Source organism: Armigeres subalbatus, unplaced genomic scaffold, assembly GCF_024139115.2.
Source record: "Armigeres subalbatus isolate Guangzhou_Male unplaced genomic scaffold, GZ_Asu_2 Contig302, whole genome shotgun sequence".
In the NCBI taxonomy this organism is placed as follows: Eukaryota; Metazoa; Arthropoda; class Insecta; order Diptera; family Culicidae; genus Armigeres; species Armigeres subalbatus.
In genome coordinates this window covers 105865-126918 of record NW_026943045.1, presented here as the reverse complement: position 1 = coordinate 126918, position 21054 = coordinate 105865, and the positions used below count along the sequence as shown (strand labels likewise).

The following is a 21054-nucleotide window of genomic DNA, read 5'->3' as shown; positions in this document are numbered from 1 at the left end:
TGATTAACATGTTTGAAGCTTGTTGGCATAAAACGAAATAAATCTCAATAATGTAATGAAATCTCAAAATTGGCGTCTTAGACTAGGTTTTTTCTTCAATTTCATCAATTTCTTTTTCTCGTTTTAAAGGTAATTAATCATGAGGCGACTTCTGTGTAACAATCCATACTAAATTTTTTGCTGTTTCATCCAAAAAGTGTGACATGGGAGGTTGAAAATGAGCGATTTTACCATTACGTAATTAATGGATCTTCTCAAACGCGCTATGTACACGATTTAGGCAAGCGTGCAATGGTGGAATTTAATTGAAATATGTTACCTCAATTTGTACATAAATCAAGTTGAAGTTCAAATACTAAGAGCTCATTCTGACGCAAAATGATATAGGTTAGTACACATAGGGCATCACCCTACCCAAAAATGTATGAACGCATCCCCTATCTGTGATCTTCGTCAAAATTGAAACAGGAAATGATCACCTTTCTCTTCCCAACAGTCATCAGTTGACCTAAACGATCGTCGCTCATTTCTCCGACCAATCGATTAGAATATCACGCCTCTATTGTGCGGTTCCCACTCTCTTACGTGAAGTGCGGTAGGGCCTTGTGCACCGAAACCTAGATCTCACCCACGCGATAGGTAGTTTCTTCATAGTGGTGGCTCGTGTTGATTGCTGTGCCGTGGTTTTAACAATCTAAACGATTTATTTGCATGCTTAATTGAAGATTGTGTTCCCCAAAGTGTACGTGAAAATGACCCGTGAGGAGAAATGTTTCGACCTGTGTCCGTAAGGCGGGGAAAACTAATTAACGATCGCACGGTATTGCGGCAAGGATCTACAAGGAACGAGCGTTCCACAAGGCGGTAAAAAAGGGGAACTTCAGTGTACGGTAAGAACCACTACCAGGATAGCGCCCTTCTACCAACACAGTTGCTTCAGCACGATTTAGCAGCAATCGACCTCTGGTCTGGTTTGTTTTTGATATGATCTGAGGTCGATAACCCGAGGTCAGGGGTTGATGACCTAGGCTGTTTTGATCTTGTAATTGTTTTCCGTCTAAAATTGGGAATAACGGAAGAAAGGTGATTAGTCGTAGTTAGGACATTGTGAAGAATCAAGTGCAGTGCTCAAAGTTCAGTGATCATAGCTGATTTCTTCTTGACCAGGCTTGCAAAAAGTTGGTTAACTAAATGAAGCGAAATATTTCTTCGAACTATCCAAGGTTTAGTGCAGTGCAGCCTAATATTGAAGAAATTAAGGTAATAACAATGACTGAAGTTGTTTGAATGTTACTAAAACTTTACTTAAACGTGAAACGGAATTATTCATGCTCGATTTAATTATGAACAAAAGGTATATTCAAGGATACAATGTGAAGCTTTCGATGAAAATGACTAATAGCCGATTACATTTTTTCGTAATTTTTGATTCGACGTAAATGAAAATATATATCCAATGCAATCGAATTTTCAATCACGGTATTGTAGAAAATGACGAGAAACAATGCATGCCCCGTGACTGAATTCCATTTTGCAACACTGCAACAGTTTGCTTCAAAGTGCTACTTTTCTAGACCAGACTGAAATTTGAGCTCAATCATCACAAATTCTTCTTTTATAGTAACGTATCTTCTACTTAAGCTAAAGAAGATCCCTGGATGGATTACACTTACTAGATAATTGATGGGCTACAGGTCCCCCTCGATGAGCCTACGCCAAATGGAGTATCCTTCTCCACTGAACTCGATCCTGAGCCAACCTCAGTTGCCCTCAACGTTCATCGCACTCAGGTCCTTTTCAACTGCGAATGATCATCACAAGTTTTACGCGTGTACTCGGCCTTCCACAAAGCCTACGGTCTCTTCCTGGTTCTTTACTGAATGTTATCTTTGCCTGCGCAATTGCACAAATGCACAGCCCACCTATGAAGTGATATTTTTAATTTACTTAGAAAGTGGACTCGCTTTTCCATCTTCATGTTACACGTTTCTTCTAGTTCATTTTTACTATTATTATAAGTGGCAAGATAAATGTTGTGACAGTATGGAACAATAAATTTCAGTCACTTGTTTGAATGTATTTCAAAAGCTCTCTAATGGATAAAATTTTTAATTTTTTTTGAATAGATAACCTTCTTTTCCAACTTTTAAAACAAAATTATATTGAAAATCTTTTTTGAGAAACTATATTAATTTTGACCTGAATTTCTTTTTTTCACAATTTGTACCGAACCTGATATAGAATCTAGCTTGAATATTATTTTATTGTTGAAATATAAACACCACCAGATGTTATTTTCCAATTTGCTCGATAGATTTTCTCTTTTATATTATGCAGAGATCTCCTGTATAGACTAAATTTACACCCTTCGAGAAATGGCTTACACCGACTCTCAAAGATACGTTCCTTAATCAGTTTCGGCTTCAACAAGTAGGTGGGATAATATTGATTTTGTCCATGCATGCGGTAATAAAGTTCAAACATATTTTAGTTTTTATTTGTGCTGTCCGAATTCATTTTGTTCAGAGATCTGATTTCATGGCGTTTCGCATTTCGGAATTTCATATTTACACAGAGATCAAATTAATCAATGTTTTTAAGCACATCCACCACTTATTTCTTGATAAATAGTGCTTTGGAGCTTCATCGGCCATCAGCATCGAACCCAGCCTAGGGTTGTTTAGGATGTGTTCATAATTTACTTTATCGACCTGCTCTTCCACATACCACTACCTATATTAACAAAAGTAGTAAGAATAAGTTTATTTTAGCTTTTAGTGGCTCGGTCGCTTTTTTTCGGGCAAGTTACTAAAAAGTTTCTTTTTCCGAGCTCTAGACACTAAAGTCTTTGTATTCACTAAAGTCTTTGTATGTATTCTCATTTTGGTCGAAATCCAGAGTAAAAGTCATAAGTCCAGGGTTGATCAAAATCCATCTTTCGGAAGATATAAACGTCCCAGAATGGAAAAAAACTAAAAAAAAAATGAAGCTTTACGAATCTATTGATATATGTCCTAAAAGTGTGAAACGATGGATCTAAAAAAACGCTTAAGACTTGTTAGCTTAAAAGTTGCTCTTGAAATCTTCGTGACTACGCTAAAACTTCGCTAGTTTGTTAACTCGATGTTATTATTAGCTTTTTACAGTAGTATGTTGGAGGAGATCTGTGTTCGTGATTTTTTTATATTGTGAGGTAGGTCCCAGGGGATCAAAAATCCAAATATATCCGCAATGCTGTCTGTAGTCCTTGCTGATTTTCTAACCCTTTTCAAAATCTATCAACCTCCATAGCATCAATTTAACTATTCAGCTTGGATCCCATCATTTATTGATAAGCTCTTGATACATTTCAATAAATCGAATTGTGATTTATTCAATTTTGAATTTGAGTTGTTTTTCGGTACTCCAAAGATACTTCTTGTTAAGGCATTTTGGAACTCTGAACAAATTAGGCTGTTACAAATATTTAGGAAAAATTATGTCCTACTGGTTTCCGAAAAGTCAAGGGGAGGATAATAAAAAATAAATATAAAAATGAAAAAAATAATAATGCGATACATTCAATTTTCAGAAGGAAGCATTATGCATTCTTAGGAATAATTCTTGTTATATTTCGATTTTAAACGGCTATGCAGTCTTTGGGGAATAAAACAAGATTTTTAATTGTCTATCGATTCAAAACGGTATAGTGTCTTAATCAGGGAAAATGAAATGTTGTTTCCTGTCTAACAGTAACGACCAAAATTAAAATACATATTTAAAATAGAAATTCATAAAAGTATGGGGAAAAGCCAATAAGAAATTAAGGTATAAGCAATAAAAAAAATCAAATATCCCTAAATAATGCAAAATTTCCATTAACAATTAAGAATTTTCGACAATTTCATTTTTTTAAATGGAAATTGCAATTATACAGAAAGAATTTTTCGTAGTGAAATCATAAGTTAACATTTTTTTTGTAAAGCTTTTTATTCTATCGAGAAGTTAGTGATTCACATTGAGGTAAAACATAAAATTTTCAAACACTAAGTTTTCGGGATGTATTTCTGTTACATAACTGAAGCATTTCCCGACTTCTCCAAGTATAAATTTTTGAGAAGTGCAACTTAAGGTTTATTTTGACAGAAATACGGCAAGTAGCTTCGAAAATATTTCTTTTTCTTTTGCTCTTTTGTTGCTATAATTATCGAGTGAGGGAGGTATCGAGATGGGGAACACATTTTTATTCTTTCCTAAGTTATCAAATACTTTTAGTAGTATTTGGTTTGAAGTCATTCGGCTGAACGCCATTCAGTCGAAACGGTAATTTTTGACCAAATGCCGTTTGGCCGAATAGTTAAACTTGTTTCCTTATTAAGTGAAAGGAGAAGTGAGATGTTGATGTGAGATTGAGAATAATGATTGATTTCTCAATTTTAGTCATTAGTCACATTCAACTTCTCCCTTCTAGCTCCTAGTTTTCACTTCCCACTTCTAATTTTCTTCTACACACGTCTACTTTTCATTAATCACTTTTCTCTTTAAATTTCTTATTTCTCATTTCTCAGTTTTCACTTCTCATTTTTCACCTTTCCTTTCTCTCTTCTCACTGCTCACTACTCACTTCTCAATTCTCAATTCCCACTTCTCATTTCTTTCTAATGAAGAAAAACGGAGAAAAAAGGAAGAAAGTAGAATTAAGAGGGATGAAATAATAAGGGAAAGTGTAAAGGAAAAAGAAAGAAAATAAAAGAAAGAGAGAATAAGGAAAAGAAAAGCTCACTTAGCGCTTCTCACTTCTCACTTTCAATTTTCACTTCTTACTTCTCAATTCTCATTTCTTAATACGTAATGCTCACTTCTCACTTTTCGTTTCTCGTTTCGAATTTCTTATTTCTCATTTCTCACTTTTCACTTCTCACTGCTCACTCCTCACTTCTTACATAGCAATTCTCACTTTTTAATTCTGAATTCTCACTTTTCACTTCATACTTTTTACTTTACAATTCTCACTTCCCACGTCTCACTTCTCACTCCACCTTTTTCACTTCGAATTTCTCACTCCAACTTCTTACTTTCTACTTCATCGTAAACTCTCATTTACCTTGAAATATAATCGTAATATCGCTTCGCTTCATTCATTTACCAAAACAATCGATCGGGACGAATACACAAAAAAACCTACGGTGAGTCAATTGGAGGATTCGGGAAAGGGTCGTTCGGTCGAAACTCATTCCCAAGTCCGTTAGCCAACCGATAGCCTGAAACCGATCTGGCCAAACGGGTAATTTGGCCGAATAGGTTAATTGGTCGAAAAGGTCAGTTTCCAAGTAACATTTTAAGATTTATCATGCTCTATAAGAGGTTTTCATGACCAGTTGCTAATAAAACTAATAACTCCACCAAAACCTCTTCATGACATCATTAAGATAGCCTTCCGGCTTAATGGACCAATCTAGAAGAAGTTATTAAAACCGTATTAAGAGTAGTAATAAAACTGCAATACAACATTGTATTGAATTTGTTGATACTCTATAAAAGGTTGGCGTGACCATCATAAGAGTATCAATAAAACTGTTAAATTTCCTATTATGGATTATATTTATTGTCATCCCATTGCCTTTGTTTTTATTTTCACTAGATAACAATGTCCTCTATGTGAAGCTGATGTGTGGAAAATAATGCTTTTGATTCTACTTATGGTTGATGTTGAAAATGAAGCATTATTTAAGTAGTTCTTACAACAGAATGACATGCGCAACCAAATTTATCGTGAATATTGAGCTCGTAGAGGCTTTAAATCAACGCGCCTCGAAATTATCAAATAATCACATGAAAACTGAAAAATTAAATAATTTTCCAAACTACTCAAAATATTTCAATTTCAAATAGTTTGTAATTAAGTAACCGTGGTTCTATAAAAAAACCTTAGGAATAATTTAATTCCACTAACGAATAGTCTATTTGATCGTAATTGATGTATTTTTTTCAATCACTTCTATGATTTTGATCATTGTTCCAACATGGCGACATTCCTTTTTATGAAAACAAAAAATCTGGCAATAAATAGCTCAATGGCTTTTGTGATAACCTTAATAATTCTCCTTAGTTACTTCATGACCGTTTTAAATTTGTTATAAAACTTTGTCATGATTACACTTCCCTACAACAGATGGCCTTCGGTTCGATAACATGCAGACTAGTGGCAGAGGCGGGAAGCACTTTTCCATCCTACGGGCAAAGATGCCAAATGTGTGGAAATAAAAGCGGATTTACGGATCCGTATAAGAAATCTGCGAATATTAGTAATTTCCTGAAATTAGTGAAACTCACTGAGGAAAATGGACGTATGATTATCAATCAAACGCCTTATGAAAATTTGCCACAAGGAATCGGTATGAATTTAAATATGTTGCCTTATGAATGATGATTTTCATTCGAAAAAAAGCAGCAGACTGGGTTCGAACCATGGATGTCGAGGTCGGGAGGCCGGTATGTAGACCACACGCCCATCGACGCTTGAATACTCGGGAAGGTAACTGCGTATAAGAAGGACTGTTGATGGAAAAAGCAGTCGAAGATTCATAAGGTGCCAGTTATGAATTTCGATAGTCCAGTTCGCTGAGTGATACGAATATATGGAATATTACATATTCGTATTTTTGGTGTAATTCGTAGGAATCAAATATGGTTATACAAGGGCAAATTATTTAACCAAGAGGACATATGCATGAGGAAAAATGTAAAAAATATTTACTCCTTCACTTTTTTTAGAAACCGGAAACTCGATATCATTATGAAATAAAATGATTCTTCATCACATCGGCCTTTAATGAAAAGCCGCAATCCAATTAAGTGCATATATTTAACAGCATTTCATATGTATGTGTCTCATTTCCCAAATCAAAATCAAAACTAACATTAAAGTTACAGTTCAATATTTTTCAAATAACCCTGCTGATAGCACATAATTACTATTGATCGAAATCGAATTGTTTTTGACAAACCTTTATTGGTGTTATTGGATAACACAGGAGATTCTTATGACCAGGGGATTTTTTACCTGTCGCTTTTGAGCTATTTTTTTTAATTTGGTAAATGAGAAGCATCTTAAGTTTATCAGAAACACATGGCACTCACATTATGTCGGTAAAAATATGCTAACCTCATTATGCATCTTTTTGCGTGATTCACGTATAAGTTATACAGCAACACTGCATTCCAAATTCAACATGGCGAATAGATCCAGTCACGTTGAGTAGTTTTAAAGCAGTGACCCAAACTGGTTTTATGACGCATTTGAAAGCAATAATAAAACTATTTTTAAAACTTCAAAGTTAACAAAAAGTTTAGTTTTAAAACATGGTTTATAAGAGTTTTATGGATATCTCAAGAGTGATATAAAACCTTTGTTCGTTAGCATTGTTTATGACCACCATAAAACAATAGGCTTTAATTATTCCCACAATAAAACCTTATTAAAATTCATATAAAACCCAACGGTCACAGGATTGCTACTTGGGATACTCCTTCCTGTAGTTTTTGTAAAGACGCACAGGTAAACACGGTCTTCAAATAGCAAAAAAAAACCTACAAATATTCCTTCCATCTTCCTAACTAACAACAAGGAGGGTAAGGGAGGTATTTTGGACCATCAGTTCGACGGCTCATATTTTGGACCACTGAGTGCCAATTCCCCTTGGTGGTCCAAAATAAGAGCCCCCGTAAGGGTGGTCCAAAATACATCCTTTACTAGACGTGGCCGGTGCCGTTATAGATCATTTAAACATTTGAGTCATTGAAACTTGCACACTTAGAAAGCTTGAACAGTCCCAGTCAATGATTGAATTGATTCTTTGTCCAATTTTACTGGTACTGGTCAATCACGGAGTAGCAACCATAGATATGTGTCGTCCTAATGACCTTCGGCTCAGTGATTTATTCGGCCAAATGGTATATTCGGTCTAGTGGCCTTCGGCCTAATGGAATTCAGCCAAACGGCTCTTTACCGGATAATTCGAATCATGTAAGATACCGCTCTTGAATCAAATCGTACATGAGTTTCGAGACTTTCAGCTTTGCTCAACACTGACTGATCGTCACGACGCTACACCCAACCAGCGGATGGCAGATTTTAATACAGTTCTGCATAAGAACCTTACAGGAACTGTATAATAATTGGGCATATACAATTTCGGAAGATTTTATTACAATTATTGTATTAAAATAATACAGATTATTTTAATACAATATTTGCATAAAAATCTTACAGAATTGTATATGCCCAGATTTTATACAATAACTGTTAGATTTGTTTTTTTGGGTGTACCCATGATTAACGCAGTCAATTCATGATCCCACGGCGCCACGCGACTTATACAACTGATTCATGAATCCCAAACTGCGATTACTTAAAAGATTAGTTACTTAATTAGTTGGTCTTTGATAAAGTCTTTGGGACTAGTTTATCGACACTAAGTTGTAGATCTGGAACCATTTCTGGGCCTATAACCTGTTGATGAAAAGAGGAAGCTGTAACTGCTGGTAAAATTATCAGTCAGTAACCTGCAATGGAGTATAGGGAACTCTACTATTGTGTTTTCGTTGTGACTCGTGAGCTTATGGTCCCAGTACGATTCCACTGCGAATCTTCAGTGTACAGCGACGTGTCTGACACTACCTAGCATTGCCGCAAAAAAAAAGCTGCTTGAATTAAAACTTAGAAATGGTCTAAATCCAATATATAATACACCCAGTTAATAAAGCAATGAGTTAACCCCACGAGAAAAATCACAAAAAATCAAAGAAAATTCAGGGGGTATTTAAAAAACTGTGAAAGATCAGGTAAACCGAGAAATTAATGAAATCCAACAGTGTAAAAAAAGTGAATTTAGTTTTATTTTGAATTATTTATCATCTGGCCTTTCTCAATTATGAACTTTACCCATAATGTTTGAAAAAAACTTTTTCATCACAAAACAATAATGTTTTAAAAAACATCGAAAATTCCAGGGATCACGGGTTTCCCCGGGATATATAAGAATTTTCATCCCGAATCCCGGGACAGCAAAAATTGCTGGGAAATGGAAACTCTAGTAATAAAGGTTTGATGGCCAGGGAACGTGACGTATGATGGTTTCAAATGCTTGATTTTTATAAGGAGTATCAACACCCCGTTGTAAATTACGGGAAAGTAGTTCTCCACCACTTTTTCTGGTTATGTATTGTACTTCGCCATATTGCTTCAAAAAATCAGCCCGGTGGTGTGCTTCATAGCCGGCGACAGGTCATGAACGCGGATCGGTACAGCTACGCAATCTATATACTCCGGGATTTAAAAATTGTGTATATATGTTGGGCCCTCCTTAGCCGTAAGACGCGCGGCTACAAAGCAAAACCATGCTGAGGGTGGCTGGGTTCGATTCCCGGTGCTGGTCGAGGCAATTTTCGGATTGAAAATTGTCTCGACTTCCCTGGGCATAAAAGTATCATCGTTTTGGCCTCATGATATACGAATGCAAAAATGGTAACCTGGCTTAGTGCTTAATGAACATTAAGCTGCGAGGCGGCTCTGTCCCAGTTTGGAGATGTAATACCAACAAGAAGAAGAAGAAGTATGTTGTTATTAGGTCTATGATAGCGAGTGGATGTTATGCTATATTTCCCAAATAATACACAGTTGCAAATATTGTGTAATTGAATATTCTCCACGTTCGATACCTTCCATTTCATCTCCAGAACCTGGTGCGTTTTAGCTACTTGCGTATCACTAAGCACGGGAAGTATACTAAAGATCGATCAGCTTTTACTTCTCATTTCTCGCAACTCACTTTTCCTTTTCCGCTTCACTAACGTCTTCTTCACTTTCCGTTTCTGTTTAATTCTTAATTCTATCTTATTACTTCCCACCTCTGTGAAAGAGAAAAACATGAATGTGAAATAAGAAGGGAGACGACTCACTTTTCACATCTCATTTCTCACTTGGAACTGTGAATAGTAAGAAGTGAGTATTGATACGTCTCTTTACTCACTTGTCACTTCTGTTTCTTATTGTTCACTGATTAAATGGTTCCGAAAATATCACAAAGCTATGGGATGATCGTTTGGAACTGGCCAAGGATTCAAGGATGTTTTGAATTTCCCCGAAGGCTGTTTTGATGGTTATTTTGCACACATAGTTCGTCGGTTCGAATATTTACGAAAACATCGCTAAGCTTTAGAACGAACTGATGGAATTAGCCATTTTTTCGGATGTCCCAAAAGACTTTCCGTGGCCGCTCAATATATGAAATATCCAAGGAATGCCGCCAAAACTCATAGGGCAGAACGATAGATTTCATGACAGTTTAGCATTCCACGAAGAGTCTATGAACGTGTAGAATCAAAAGGGGTTTTTTGATTTTGATATGTTTTGTTTTTTTTTACCGAAGACGAGGCATGAATTTTAATAACTAAAAAATTTCTAACATTACGGCAATGGGTTGTCATGAATTTCTCGCAGAAATTTATGATATTTTAGTGTTTTGATGAAATTCTGGAAAATCCTTCCTGGAATTCGGCGAATTTCTTTCCAGAATTTAGAGAACTCCTTAACTGAATTATGAGATTTTTAAACTGTGGTTCTGCATATTCCTTGTTAGTATTCACATTGCATCGAACTCCCAGAACTCCGGTTCATAAGATATTGTGTAAAATTTGCTATTTTTATTTGTATTTTAGTTGTTCATTTTAATTGAATTCATTCATTTTATTGTAGGAGGGTGATCTTTCGAAGACGCTCATCTACTCTATGGTCAGCGCTGTGAAAAAAAACCACGTATTTTTGTTTAAAAATTGATCCAAATGTCCCGTAGCCCCGAGCCAGCGGCACCTCTCTAAATCAGATTCCCAAATAGTAAGCCCAACATCTATTGAAAAGCCAAAACTGAAAACCAAAACATGATGATCGTTCCACTCACCAATGTTTCAATTATCCGCAAAGCGAATTTCGGTGGTCATCTCTCGATATTGAGCCCATTATCGCAACGTTTGCCATCAGCCCAGGGACCATTATTAATTGATTGCAAATAGGCATTCATAAATCGGGCGCCGCAATTGTACTTTGGCAGAGTTCGCGAGCATTCGCTGTTTGGACGATTTTCATCGTGGCAAAGTGAACAGCAGTGGCGGTGGCCCGAACAGACAATATACAATGGACCGAATTGTTGTTTGAGCAGCACTGATGGCAATTTGTCGCCGATGGCACTGCAATGGATGGCTTTCGGTGTTGGCGGCAAACAAGTTCTATGCAGGCAGCAACGAAATTCCAATCGGATTCAACCGCCCCGGGGAGAATGCTCAAAGTGTTACATATGTAGTATCATGTTGGTGATTTATGTGTTATCTGATAATGGGAGTTTGGAGTATTATGGCGATGCGATGCTTCGCACTTTCCTGCGGTTAAATCATATTTACAGTTACTCACCAAATAGTGAAGATATGAAATAATGCGTAACGTTAAAGAAATCTTTATAAAAAACATTTTTTAATATTCATGTGTCATTACACCCACGCAAACTTACACCGTCGAGGAGAAAGTGGTTGGCGTTGAATTGCATTGCTATTTCATCTACTGAAATTATATTAGGTAAGGATCATGCTTTGAATGATGTTTTACGCAAGTAAAAGTTTTTTTATTCATTACCAACTTTATACGGCTCAACAGTGACCACATGGCACAGAGTCTGACTGTACTGGTAGATCCTCCTAAGTAAGGATTACACTTTGTCAGTGCTTCCCATTAGGCAGTCCTGTTCGTACAAATTGCGCTTTGTCTGACGACCTGCAGCATCGCCATAACATCGTCAGCCGAACGTTATTTATGAGATACAATCAATTATGTGTAGAACAAAAAATCCAATTTATTTGTTGTCTTCCATCAACCATTGTGCATGATGCAGCCTCAGTTCTATACGCAGCTCTTGTCCAGTTTTTTTTGTTAATTTCCGGAATGCATCCAGTTGACTGATACGATGTTTTTTCCCGCCCCCACAGAATTCATCCATATCAACCCAATCGCTCGTCAAACGCCCGTTGTGGTAGATTTATTTCCGTGCATGCGAACGGCGACGACGACGACCCGTCAACATTGTCACCTGCCGTCACCGTAATCCCGTGTTAAAATCGAGGTACAACGAAAAACAGCCCATCAGCTACATCAACAAACAACAGCAAACCAAAAAAACATCGGCGAAGCTGAAAAATGATGGCGGCATCTTGTCCACCTTTCAACAAGCACATCTTCATCGGTGGGGGCCCGCCGAGCGAAACCACGGGCAGCGAGATCTCATCGGTGGAGAGCGACTGGGGCGATTTGCGATTGATTGCGGCCCAGCTGGGGGTGGCCAATCCGGACGATCTGCATGTCGAGCGGTTCAAAGTGGACCGCCAGAAGCTGGAGGAAATGATCAAAGGTAAGGATGCCGTTGTACCACGTTGATGTAATTTGCCGGAAAACAAATTGGCTCCAAGGTTTCCAATCAGGGGAACATTTATGGACACGAATTAACTTCTAATCACCTTTGTTAGCGTGAAATACACGATGTTCAAGCTATTTGGATTCATATGACACCTGATATTTTTATATTTTACATTAATGTACTTGAGATAGGTTCAAACTAATTTCTTCACTTCCTATTCTGATATAAGAGATAATTTGGTTGAAATTTGATTGAATTGAACGCCATTGAAGCTTTATGGTGTTATCGTGCCTATAATGATCTACAACCGTATTTTGACCAAAAAACTTTCATTAAATCGCTCAAAGTAAAGCGTGGTTTCCAATTAAATCAAACTAGAGTTGTTGAGGAATTACGCATTAACCTGAAACTGAAAATCATGAAGACTGTTCTTCGAAAAATGTTCTTTAGTTGAGATGCACGCGCAATGAGGCCTCTGATCATGTATTTCTCCACAGTTTAATCAAAGCCAGTATTCCCTTTATCATTCCACGTCATTACATGCTACTATAGTCTGAGGAAAGGATCTGCCAAATAATCATTAAAAATCGTACCTTCAATTTTCTGTCACAATCGTACCACAGAAACTTACTTCGAAATCTGAACTAAACTATGAAGTGGGTTGGTCGATAGTGATATAGATGCGGAAATCTAATCTAATCTAATCTAATCTCATACTTGCGTAGCCAATACTTGAAAGCATCCTGGAAAATGACGGTTTCTGAATTCCGTCATTTTTCTTTTCATATGGCCAGGCCAACTACGCAGTATGTACCGCAGAGATGACTCCTAGATATTGAGCGACTTCAGGAATACCTAAAGTCAGCTGATAGCTTGGAATCGAGGGGAAAGGAAGAAAGCGTGGACCTCCCGTACCAAACGCTTCCAATGATATAGATACCTAATATATAATAAAAATCGTGTGCGTATTTATGTGTGATGTATTCAAGTTTGTTTATGTGTGTATATGTATGTATGTATATGAGTGTGTATTAAGGTGGCTCAAAAAACACTTTCTCAATTTTTTTGATGGGCCGCCCTCTTATTCTGTTCTATTTGATGCCCTGATGCTCTGGACAAAATTTCAGCCAAATCGGTCAACGTTTGGGCAGTGCTAAACTCGTTAGAAGTTTATATGAAAAAATGTATGCAGAAACATCAAAAACAGTGATTTGCAGTTGGACGGCACAATTTACGATCAAGAACCATGATACTCATTCAATTCTTGTAAAATAAAATACAGAATGTTATGCTGAAAACCGCGAGAAGATTAGAGTTTATTACGCAAAGATATTAGCATTTTACTGGAGTGTTGTAGGGGTGAATTTATTTCTTTTCAAAGGTAAAAGAAACGAAATTTGCTCAAACTCCACTGCAGAGAAATGCTAATAACTTATCCGGGCAAACTCGAATCTTCTCGCGGTTTTCTGCATAACATTCTGTATTAAATTCTCCAAGATCTGAATGAGTATCATAGTTCTTCATCGTAAGTTGTGTAGTCCAGCTGCAATTTACTGTTTTTGATGTTTCTGCATACATTTTTCCATATAAACTTCCAACGAGTTTAGCACTGGCCAAACGTTGACCGATTTGGCTGAAATTTTGTCCAGAACATCAGGCCATCAAATAGAACCGAATAAGAGGGCGGCCCATCACAAAAATTGAACAAAGTTTTTCCCATACTAATTTGAGCCACCCTAGTGTGTATGTGGGTTTATATGTGTAGTGAATGTGTGTGTGTGCTTTTGTGTGGGTGCGTGCGTATTTAAATAAATTTACAGTTTATTAAAACCTTACCTCTGCTCAATAATTCTGACGCTGAACCAATAGCCAACACGCACTGAACTGATTAACTTTATTACCGCCCGCGCAATGCAAAACACAAAATTTCGGCAAATCGCGCGATCGTTCTGCCGTCCGATACAAGAGAAATCTCGAGGATCCGGAGAGTGCGAGATAGAGAGATGAGTAGTATGAGCCGGAGCAGACAACTTAGTGGTCTGAGTTCTATACTTGGGCGACCATACGTTCTGACTGCGACCGTCGAAATGGGAATCTGAGGGTGTCGTGAAATGGCCGCGGGAAAGTTGGTGAGCCCTACTACGATAAGCTTCGGGAGCCTTCTCACACCTTGTTGCTGATTGCTGATAACCACCTTGGCGAAGAACTTCAGATCCATCACCGTAAAGCCTTTGTGGCACTTGAGGTTTTAAAAGCCCAAAAAAAAAACCCTTCGTTGAAAGGAAAGCTACCCAATAGGATGGCTCAAAAAACACCTTTTCAAATGTTTTGATGGGCCGCCCTCTTATTCGGTTCTATTTGATGCCCTGATGCTCTGGACAAAATTTCAGCCAAATCGGTCAACGTTTGGGTGGTGCTAAATAAAGGTATGCGATAAGACACTTTTTCCTAACGAAACGAAACGAAACGAAATTTAAAATGTCTGCTTTGATTCGAAATGAAACGAAACGAAATATTTACATTTACTTTCCAAGCTTCGAAATGATACGAAATCAACGTCCATTTAATTCGAAATTTTTCGAAACGAAACGAAATTTTATTTTTTTTCCGCGGAATTTTTATTGAATTGATTTTACATTATGTACGCAATTTTGATTTCATTTTCTCAAAGTCAAAAAACTGCTTTGCGCCTAATAGAATTATAGAAGAAGCAGTCTATGATAAATCGCCGTGTTCCCGTTTACCTTTGGTGATAAGGCGATACCCCAGCATTTGTGCCGCTTTCCAGGAAATTCATCATGGAGTGAGTGCTCCCGAATCTGATCAGTTTTATATCAGTTCAGGTTTATATCAATAAGTATGTATATAATAATATAGGAATTGTGGGATTTTTTTTATATTTTGATTAAAATTCTATTTAAAACCTTATTTCATTTAAGACTAATGTGGTAACGTTGAAGCATAAGTCATATTCATTTATCAGCGTGGTTTTATGGTGTTGAGCTAAATCAAAACCAGAATATTCGAATATAGTATACGCAAATAGAGAATTGTTAACAGCATACATTTGCTCGCTAGACGAATCCTCTGCACCATTCTAAAATGCACAAAGATATGTCTTTCAGATTGTGTTTCAGAAATGTGATCGCGAAGCTTTTACGACTGCAGTTTAATAGGTAGGAAGTAATAATTTTTACTGCCTTCTGCAAAAATTTGTAACAAAAGTATATCATTTCCCTTCAAATTCAACCTTTTTATAGAATACCCATAGTCTTATATTTTTTGGAAAAGATGTTCAATTTTGATACACATATTTAAGTTTGCCATTTGAGGTGTTTTTCACGATATATTGCGAAAAAAGATTCGGCTGCCGGTGGGACTTGAATTTTATTAAGTACACGGACGTATTACCAATTATACAACAGCTGCGAGAAGTTGTTTCATAACCAGTGACATAACAATGTGATATTAGTCAATTCCCCGTATCCATCGAATTTAACTTCCCTCACAAGTTATTAATCAAGAAAAATATACAATATACAATCAGATCGACGAACCAAGCTATTGTGTGTTTGTCCTTGTATATGTGTTTGTTCATATGAGACATGCAAAAATTGTTGTCAAATTGTCATCCTCATCCGACTTCAATTGAGTGTAAGAAACAGCTGCTATGGACGGCCACGCCCTTACAGTCAATTTAGGATAAGGAGAGGAAAATTAGTTTAATACTCATTATTATAAGATTATAAGAGGAAGTCTCTGCATCTCCGTGAGCGCCACGTGAAAGGTAATCCATGTGAAGCCAACTTGGTAAACGACTAAATATTTTATTTATTGTAAACCAAGTTATTTTGAAAACTCGAAGACGAAAACCGTGTTTCAAATCAATCCAAGGCAAAATCATGTACACCCGATTCTTTTTTACACGGGGGATGCGATCCGTGTGAAAAAAGTTTTTAGTTCAAAATTTGAAAATCCGTGTAAAAAAGTTTTATGATTTCTCGATGAATCATGCAAAATGGAGCAACTTTGCAAAACATTTTGTTTGGGATTTTGTTTACAAGGCCGTGTAAAAAAATCCGTGTTAAAAAAGAATCAGGTGTACTTCGTTTAATGTTCTCCATAGGGCCTTCTTAACTCTTAAGCGGTGCTTAGTCATGCGCTTAAACCTAGTTTGAAGCATAAGCGTTGAAGAAGTTGGCGTACAATAAAAAAGAGGCGCTATAAAAATACTTCACAAGGGCATTAGGAATTTACGCCACGACTTTGCCTCTTTGACAAAGTTGTCCGCGAAATTCCGCGGAATTTCGTTTCGAATCACCTGAAACGAAATTTTTCGAAATACCGCACATGCTTAGTGCTAAACTCGTTGGAAGTTTATATGTAAAATTGTGTGCAGAAACATCCAAAAACAGTGATTTGCAGTTGGACGGCAAAATTTACGATCAAGAACCATGATATTCATTCAGTTCTTGTAGTATTAAATACAGAATGTTATGCTGAAAACCGCGAGAAGATTAGAGTTTATTACGCAAAGATATAAGCATTTTACTGGAGTGTTGTAGGGGTGAATTTATTTCTTTTCAAAGGTAAAAGAAACAAAATTTGCTCAAACCCCATTTCAGAGAAATGCTAATAACTTAGCCGGGCAAACTCTAATCTTCTCGCGGTTTTCTGCATAACATTATGTATTAAATTTTCCAATATCTGAATGAGTATCATAGTTCTTCATCGTAAGTTGTGTAGTCCAGCTGCAATTTACTGTTTTTGGATGTTTCTGCATACATTTTTGCATATAAACTTCCAACGAGTTTAGCACCGTCCAAACGTTGACCGATTTGGCTGAAATTTTGTCCAGAGCACCAGGGCATCAAATAGAACCGAATAAAAGGGCGGCCCATCCAAAAAATGAAAAAAGTGTTTCTCATACTAATTTGAGCCACCCTACTACCCATTAACGATATTAATTTGTTCGAATTTCAAGAACACTTTATTAATTTAGACTCTCCTATCCTTTTTTACAAATCTGATGTTTTCACCAAACCGTTTATTCTTTTTCCTATGTCACTAATTTAGGAGAATGTAACGTGGATTGAACTATGATTTACAAGACTATATTCCAAAATTGGTATTTCCAAACTTCTGCCACTAGACTGATTCACAATCGATTGGTCTAACTAGCTTGCCTTTACAAAAGTGATTGTTAGAGTCTTCTAGTTTGCCTCATCTCAGGCCCGAACACGAATATAGAACAAAAGAATCTACAATGCAAGTGCTTTGCAGACCCGAAACGACAGCTTGTCTTATGTCAGATGCAACCCGATCCGAAGATCTTCTTTCCTTATTTCAGCTCACCGTATGGACCATAATTCTAAGTGCGAACCGTATCGCTGAGAAGTGAGCCATCTCACTTTGCGGGACCCATACTTCTCTTACTACTATTTGGAAATGTTGAGAGAATTTTCGAAAGGTGCCTCAATTTAATACGTGAGCCTAGAAATCTCCCTTTTTATTGAGAAGAGGTACTGCGGCAAACTGATTGCTGTATGCTAGAAATGGGATACTTCAGATATTCCTTCTAACTCTAATATCGGAAATAATTCTTCTCCTATCGAACTGAGCAATCAGTTCGATTAGATTGATGATGAAATTGAGCAAATCGAATCTACCTCTAGCCCAGGTGATTCGATTCATGCGAAAAAGCAAAGGATTCCGCCAATTGTGGTATCTGTTGCTGAGTTTTCTGGCTTTAGGAATGAGATTCCGACTATTTTTAGTAACCTTCAGGAGATCTTCTTCTTCTTCTTCTTCTTCTTCTTGGCATTACATCCCCACACTGGGACAGAGCCGCCTCGCAGTTTGGTGTTCATTAAGCACTTCCACAGTTATTTAACTGCGAGGTTTCTAAGCCAAGTTACCATTTTTGCATTCGTATATCATGAGGCTAGCACGATGATACTTTTATGCCCAGGGAAGTCGAGACAATTTCCAATCCGAAAATTGCCTAGACCGGCACCGGGAATCGAACCCAGCCACCCTCAGCATGGTCTTGCTTTGTAGCCGCGCGTCTTACCGCACGGCTAAGGAGGGTCCTTCAGGAGATCAAGGTTTCATTTCAGATTGCCAGGAAGGGTGACTACCGCGTTTTGCAGGGATCCTTTGACGATCGCAAACGTTTTCTTCAGTATTTAACTGAGAAGCGCCATAAATTCTTCACATACGACGACAAAACTGATCGATTGTTCAAAGTCGTCTTGAAAGGTCTCCCCAGTTATGATAAATCACTGGATGAGATAAAAATTGAAATTTCTCAATTACTTGGGTTTTCACCAGTCCAAGTACTTAAAATGAAAAAGAAATCTCGCTCTGGTACTTCCCAGAGGGGTATTTCTCAAGAATTTTATTTAGTTCACTTTAACAAAAATTAACTAAATAATATGAAAAGTTTGGAAAAGGCCAGTATTGTGTCCCATGTCTGTGTTACATGGGAACATTTCCGCAGGCCTGGGAGGAATTTCCAAAACCCCACTCAGTGCCGTAAGTGCCAAAATTGGGTCACGGAACTAAACATTGCCACATTGCTAAATGCATGATTTGTGGTGGAACCTCTCACGCCAAGGATGCCTGTCCTGTGGGAGAAGATTCCAATAAATTTAAGTGCGCCAATTGTGGGGGCAATCATAAATCCAATTTCTGGGAATGCCCGTCACGCAAAAAAAATTGAATTCCCTTGCAAAATTGATGATGGGAAATTCCAATAGGATCCCAGATTCGACGGGTAAACATATTTCATACCCACCACAATCAACGAACAAAATTTGCTCCTGCCTCTCACCGGGTAACGAGCAGTTCGTCGAATTCTAATTTTACAAACACGCGACAAAATTTCATTTCTGAAAATTTACCGACGATGAATGATTTTCATACCCATTCTTCAACAAAAAATAACGTTCGTTCTGACGACTCAGGTAGCATATCTGCTTCCGATTTCGATTTTCTAACTGAACAATTGCATCACATGATACAAATGTTAAAAACAAATACCAAAACTGAAGCTGTTCAGGTTGGTATCAAATTTAATCAAAAAATTGTTATTGGACTTCGTTTTAATGGATCCAAATAATACTTTGAAAATTTTAAATTGGAATGCCTGATCTTTAAAGGATAAGGAAGATGAATTATTGAACTTCCTATCAGTTTATAATGTGAACATTGCCATTATAACTGAAACATATTTAAAACCTGATCTTTTCATCAAAAGAGATCCAATTTTTTTACCGAAATGATCGTCTTGACAGCGCCTGTGGTGGGGTCACCATTGTCATTAATAGACGTATCAACCATTACTTATATTCTTCGTTTGAAATCAAAGTTTTCGAAACCTTGGGAGTTTCTGTTGAAACAAATTTTGGACAGTTCTCTTTTATTGCTGCCTACTTGCCTTCAGTGCAATGGGCAGCAAAGTGATTTGTTGAGAGCTGATCTTCAAATTCTTACTCGCAACAAATCCATTTTTTTTATAATTGGTGACTTCAATGCCAAACACCGTTCATGGAATAATACTCAGAGCATTTGGTAAAATTTTATTTGAAGATTGTTCTGCGAGATATTATACTATCCAATATCCTAATGGACCAACTTGTTTTTCTTCCAGTCGAAATCCTTGTACAATTGATTTAGTTTTCACGGATTCAAGTCAGCTGTGTGGCCAATTGGTAACTCATGCTGACTTTGACTCTGATCTCCTTTCTGTGACGTTTGAAATCTCTCAAGAAGTCATTAACAATCCAATCAGCTCTACTTTCAATTATCATAGAGCTGATTGGGATTTATATAAAACGTATATCGATAGGAGTTTTGATGTTGATATTCCTATCTATATCACTTTTGGTGATATCGATAATGCTCTCGTATCTTTGACAAATTTAATTGTCGAAGCCAGCCAAATTCAACTCCATAATTATTGACGACGATCTTCAGCTACTGATCCATCTTGAAAATGTGAGGCGAAGGCAATACCAAAGAACTCGCGATCCCGCGTTGAAAGTTATTTGGCGTGATTTGCAAAATGAAATTAAAAAACGTTTCGCTATTCTGAGAAATACCAACTTTGAGAATAATGTCTCAAAGTTGGTTCCCAGTTCGAAACCCTTTTGGAAATTAACGAAAATTCCTTTAAAAGAACCTCAAAAGCCAATTCCAGCGCTTAAAGAAGGAAATAAAATTTTATTAACAAATGGCGAAAAGGCTCAAAAACTTACTCCGCAGTTTGAGAGTGCCCATAATTTTAGTCTATGTCTCACTAGTCCATTTGAGGATCAGGTTACACGGGGAATCGACGATATTCTCAATCAAGAGAATGTTTTTGACCCTTCGTTGGGAGCTAATTTGGATGAAGTGAGCTCTCTTACTAGACATTCAAAAATATGAAAGTCCCGGGTGATGATGGTATTTTCTACATACTTATCAAAAAACTTCCTGAGAGCTCTTTATCCTTTTTGGTTAATTTATTTAACAAATGTTTTCAATTGGCATACTTCCCAGATAAATGTAAAAACGCCAAAGTTGTTCCAATTTTGAAGCCGGAACAAAATCCACCCTTAGTTATCGCCCAATC

At 37.0% G+C, this 21054-nt stretch overlaps 1 protein-coding gene across 2 annotated transcripts in view; it reads left to right on the top strand.

The window, feature by feature from the left end:
• Nucleotides 1–609: 609 nt before the first annotated feature.
• LOC134203967 (protein bicaudal C) overlaps nucleotides 610–21054 on the top strand; it is a 48046-nt gene continuing 27601 nt past the window's right edge. Inside the window, exons 1-2 of one of the 2 annotated variants that reach the window (XM_062678805.1) lie at nucleotides 610–890; nucleotides 12013–12431. In XM_062678805.1, coding sequence (XP_062534789.1) covers nucleotides 12221–12431 — 211 coding nt within the window. In that variant the 5' untranslated portion in view covers nucleotides 610–890; nucleotides 12013–12220. Of the gene's footprint in view, nucleotides 891–1071; nucleotides 1261–12012; nucleotides 12432–21054 lie in introns of those variants that run through there. The other variant, XM_062678804.1, reaches the window with a different exon arrangement.